The 5,657-nt window shown below is 35.5% G+C and overlaps 1 protein-coding gene across 1 annotated transcript; it reads right to left on the bottom strand.

Annotated features, from left to right (window-relative positions):
• Window positions 1-637: 637 nt before the first annotated feature.
• On the bottom strand, window positions 638-1,810 carry LOC306653676 (olfactory receptor 4F4; the record flags this gene model as incomplete). Its single annotated transcript, XM_079126678.1, has 2 exons — window positions 638-1,609; window positions 1,784-1,810. 2 exons carry the CDS (start codon window positions 1,808-1,810, stop codon window positions 638-640), a joined length of 999 nt encoding a protein of 332 aa, XP_078982804.1.
• Between the last annotated feature and the right edge of the window lie 3,847 nt (window positions 1,811-5,657).

Here is a 5,657-nt window from a genome sequence, read left to right as displayed (position 1 = left end):
TGATTTTGTTAGGTGTTTTAGAAATACTTATAAATCTGTTCTATCGCTTTCCTGGAGTAGAAATAATCTTAACTCTTTTATCATCTGACTTTGCTTATCTCCTAATTCAAGTCAAACTTTGACAATACATTCCCTTTTCCTTAGGATTCTCACTGGGAAGAGGAGAGAGTTTTCTGGATCACTTGTTAAGTGGTTTTTCTCATCTGATATACATTTATTATTTCATCATCTCTTATAATAGCTATGTGCAACAAGTATTATTATCTCTTTTTTTAGAATGTGGAAACTAAAGCTATCATAGCTAAATAATGTACCTAAAGGCATAGTTAGTAAGAAGGAAGTAGAGTTGAACCTCTGTTCAATTCAAAATTACTCATGAAGGCTCACAGATACTAACGTATTTAAGCCTTCACTGTTGTCAAAATTTGTAATATATTTTGAATGCATGATATTAATTTTGCATTTGCATCCAAAACACAAAGATGTTGAAAGATAAATTGATGCAGCATATGTGTTTAACAATTATTAAATGATGTGGGAATGGAAGTTACAATTTTCATGAGCTTTACTAAATAACTTACCAAATTTGCTATATATTATGGCATTATATCAAATTGACCTGACAGTTACAGAAGACCTAAGATTTTATCCCTGAATTCACATTCCATTTTCCCAGCCGTCTCATTGCCCTCTTCATGTCTTTGTTCCTCAGAGTGTATATAATTGGGTTCAAGAGAGGAGTGACCACAGAATAAAACACAGCCAGGAATTTATCTAATGACTTGACAGGGAATGGCCAGGCATAAATAAAGATGCATGGTCCAAAAAACAAAAGAACTACTGTGATGTGAGCAGTCAAAGTGGACAGAGCTTTGGATGACCTATCCGAAGGGCGACGCTGGATGGTCATTAGGATGATGGTGTAGGAGGTGATCAGGAGAACAAAAGAACACACAGTGAGCACTCCACTGTTAGCAATGACCATGACATCCAACCTGTAGGTGTCCGTACAGGCAAGTCTGACTACCCGAGGGAGGTCACAGTAAAAGCTATCCACCTCGTTGGGACCACAGAAGGGTAAGTTCACTGCGAAGGCCAACTGGCTCACCGAGTGGAGGAAACCAGCTCCCCACGCAGCAGCCACGATGCCGGCACACGTGTGGCGGCACATGATCGTAGTGTAGCGGAGGGGTTTACAGATCGCTGTGTATCTGTCAAAGGCCATGGCCATGAGGATCACCAACTCACTTCCACCGAAGAAGTGAACGAGAAATATCTGTGCCAGACAGCCCTTGAAAGAGATGACTTTGCGCGTACTGAAAAAGTCAGCAATCATCTTGGGGGCTGTGGCTGAAGACAGAGACAGGTCGATGAGTGAGAGGTTGGCCAGCAAGAAGTACATGGGGGAGTGAAGGCGCGAGTCGGAAGCCACGGTTACGACAATAAGAAGGTTTCCAAACACAATTCCTACGTAGAAAACAAAAAAGAACAGAAAGAGGAAAATCTGGAGTTCCTGAGAATTGGAGAGTCCGAGGAAAACGAACTCAGTCACCACAGAGTGATTTGCTTCACTTACTGATTCATTCCAGGAAATAGTCTCTGCAGTTTCCTTGGAGAAGAGAATGAAGAGGAAGTCAGAATTGTTATATTTAGTCCAAAGCCGGTGTCATTCTCCTTTCTCATAGAATGAGTGGTTCATTATGTAAAGGTTTTATAATGTAAATACTAAAGTTATAATTTTATCTCACACTACTTCCCCGGTTATACCTTATAGTTAAATTACCCAAGTCTTCACAGTAGCTCCACTCATACTGCTTATTTCTAATAAAATACTAGTGACTATGTCACCCTCTCTGCCAGGTTGTCTGTTCTGTTACCTACATTCATCTCCTTTTCCTTTCAACCTCAAAACAGTTCAAATTCTCTAGCACACATTTTATATCACTTGATATTAAAGTACTTGGAAGAAAAAGACATATACCAAAGTGAAACAATGATGAAAAATAGAACAAAAAGTAAAAATATCAATTTTAAAAGCGAGAGAGGATAAAAGAATGGGGAATCCAAAGGTGGAGCATGAAAGGAGAAAATGTAATGAAGTTTACATGAGAGAAAGTGTGAAGTTTAAAATTCACAGATAAAATTTGAAAGGGATTCTGGAAAACATTGAAGGGCTATTGAAGAATAATGAACAATTGTTTAGTAAATTAACACTTCTCAACATGAACTGGAAGAGGGGGAGACTGGAAGTAAAACTGATGTTTGAAGCCCAACAATAGGTAATAAGTGCAGGTTGTGGTTGTGTGGGCAGAAAAAGGGTGAGGGAAGATTTGTGAGGGCCCACCAAGGAACACCTTAGGGTGGATAAGATGTGATCTTGGGTGCTAGGAGGCCTGGTATCAAGTCCACGCTGCATCTACCAAGTCTCTGGATGACCTTGAACAAGCCACCTAGATACTAGACGAGAGTCATCTGGACAAGATGAGTGCTAGTAGCACGACTTCATAGGTGTGCTAAGAGGATTAGATGAGGCTGTGAATATAAATTTTCTAGCACATAGTAACTGGTCAATATATAGAAGTCATTGTTAAAGGAAAATAATAGAATATTTGTCAACAATATGTGGGAGATGATAAAATATTATTCAGATATTTTTATTTTGAGTAACTGGGAACATTGTGATGGGTTTAACTCTGATGATACTTACAATAACTCTAATGTAGCAACATTTAACATAAGAATGGTATTTAGGAATAGAAATAAATTTGGTAAATGACGTAAAGGATAATGATAGTTGTTTATACATGTAGAGAAGCTGTTGGGGCATCTTCGTAAGCTGCTCTCTGCTAGGTGAGAGGCCAAACAGTGACTCTTGGACATGAGTTGAGAGAGTCATTTCAATTGTGTATCTAGGAGAGAAAATGAATACTGTTTCAAGAAGTATTTCAGTGAAGTGAAGCAGCAAGTGTAATGTATCCTGGGATGTGAAAAATAGCCATGAGAATACCTGTCAGATTAGGTGGAAGTAGTTGTGGCTCAGTGGTAGAGCACTTGCCTAGCATGTGTGAGGTACTGGGTTTGATTCTCAGCACCACATATAAACAAGCGAATAAACATAAAGGTCTATCAATATCTAAAAAAAAATGTATATAATTTTAAAAAATGTAAAAGAGAGAAATGGATGGACAATACTCTATGGGAGACATGAAGATAAACAAAGTTACACTTGCCAAATTTCTCAAAGGAATACTATTATTCATTTTGGATCTTTATTTAATCATAGTTTTCCATTGCCCTTGGAGACTATACTTTTCATTATCCTGAATTCCATTCCTTAATCCTATTCACTCAAATACCACATCACTGTTTATAAAGTCCAGTAGAGATTTAATAATTCTAATTTTCCCCATGCATAGAATATCTAATGATGAAATAAGTCATGAATATTCATTTTAGTTCCTTTCTGCTAACACAATAATAATTAAAATTGTACTAATAATTGACAATACAATGGTGAAATTCTGATTATGAGGTCATTTCTGATGTGACTGGTTAGGATGTTTCTTTAGAATCAAAATAAGCAATTTAGAATTGACTTTAGTATTTACTGATGTGAAACTCAATTGTCAGATAAAGAAGTGAATACCTGAAATTATATCTCCACAGGAGATATGCTAAGGATGGTTGGCCTAAGGATTCTCCTCTGTGGCAAAAATATTTTATAACATAGTAGCAAGTAAGAATTCAGGAATGCTATTCTCCACAAAAGGAATTTCTTTTACTCATTTATTTAAAACATCACTTCCCCTAAACTTATGCAGCTCAGAGTAGAGCAATAACAGGGTATCCTCAGTTGTAGGAGACGCTTCACCATAATCCTTTCAAAGCTGATTTATGACTCTTCAGAAGTGATTCATAAAGTTTTAGAAGCAGTGAACTGATTGCAACAGTAAGTCAATTGAAGGAGTTTTTGGAATCTTAATTTTTAAAATAACACTGGTTGTGTTGATCACTAAGAGATAGCCACATTTGAAAGAAAATCCTCCCCCCTATTAGAATTTCATTTTTCTAAAATGTCTTTTAGCCCTCTTTACTGATAAAAACCATATGTCTTTAAAAGGTGTCATTGAGATGAAAGTCAGGAACTGGGTTTCTAATACAAATTCACTGCATGATCTTGGACATGATATTCAAAATCTTTGATCCTTAGTTTTTCTGTTTTTAAAATGAATTCAGTCAATCAAAGCTGTCAAAATCTTACAGCTTTAATAGTATGATTTGCATCTTTATTTGAAAGAAATGTCCCAAACCAACTTTCATTGGGATTATAAGGAGGTAGGCAAAAAACAAAAACAAAAATGAAAAACAAAAAAACAAAAACAAAACAACAACAACAAAACAAAGCAAAGCACCTTATGTGTGGAAAATGAGGATAGGAACACCAAGTAAGGAGGATAGAACAGAGTAATCCAGAAAAGTTAGGAGAAGGACTCAGCAATTGCTGCCAGTAGAACACCAATATGACAAGAGTTATCTTCCCCAACATTTTTCTTATTAATTCTTCGAAGTGTTTAAGCCAACCCTAGACAATCTTTCTATTTTCATGAAAACAAAGACCTGATTAAATTTTGTAGAATGAGTTTCTACTAATAGAAGTCTATCATTGTCAATCAACTGCTGCAGTTTGAGTAGTTCTACTAATACATTTCAGTTTCATCAATCCACCTACCTCCTTCATGACTGGAAGAGAGTACAGCAATTTTCAGAAAAAAAGGAGTACAGGTTTCATTTTATTTGCACTCTCTCAAAGCATTAAAATTTATAAGGATAACATTTATAGGAATTATTTTCCTTAATAAACTATTTGGTTAATTATGATCCCTTTCCAAAAGTGATCAGAATCAGCCAAAGGGATCTGGAAATAGACTGACTTTGAGTACTTAGGCTGACTCTTATATATATAAGTCTCACAGGTTTTCCCTTGGCCATTAGAGGAAACAGAATCTTCTTGATTAAAGGATATTGATAATTTCTTTGTCCGTATGGATATTTTTACTATCTCACTGAGTCTAAAGGTGATTTTTAAAGAATTAGAGTAAAGCAAATGAGATAAAATTATGCAATTAAAACATAAATAGGTTAATAAGGTAGTCAATAATAACACTTGGATTCTTTAAAAAGAGAATAGCTTGGAACATTGATGACCAAGTTGTGGAGAATATATAGGAAAAACAGCTTGACCAAAAATAGACAGCCTCACTTCTTATCACTTATTTTATAACTTTAATTATTATGTTGTAGATTAAAACGAGTGGAGACACAACAATGAATGTTTATTAAATCTGTCTTAGGAATGCATGGTTTAAGTGATGTCTCAATTGTGTTTCTTGACTACCAGGCTTTCCAGGTTTAATCCTAAAGATGTCAATTACCTTCTTTGTCGTAAACAACCTAGCTTAAGAGCAGGCACATTTAGTAAGCTTTTATGATCTCAATGGGGTATTTTTCTCTAGAAAATAAGTCCTGATGAAGACTCTTAGAATTGAAGAATTTTTTTTGTTATTGTTGTTGTTTTGTTTTTTGTTTTTGTTTGCAAATCAAATAATTCTTTGAGGAAGACTTTAAAGGCAATAGAATAGAATTATGCTGTTAAAAAA

The sequence above is a fragment of the Sciurus vulgaris genome (assembly GCF_902686455.1).
Source record: "Sciurus vulgaris genome assembly, chromosome: 2".
Classification (NCBI taxonomy): Eukaryota; Metazoa; Chordata; class Mammalia; order Rodentia; family Sciuridae; genus Sciurus; species Sciurus vulgaris.
The sequence above is the reverse complement of the archived record's forward strand: the minus strand, read 5'-3'. Positions and strand labels throughout refer to the sequence as shown.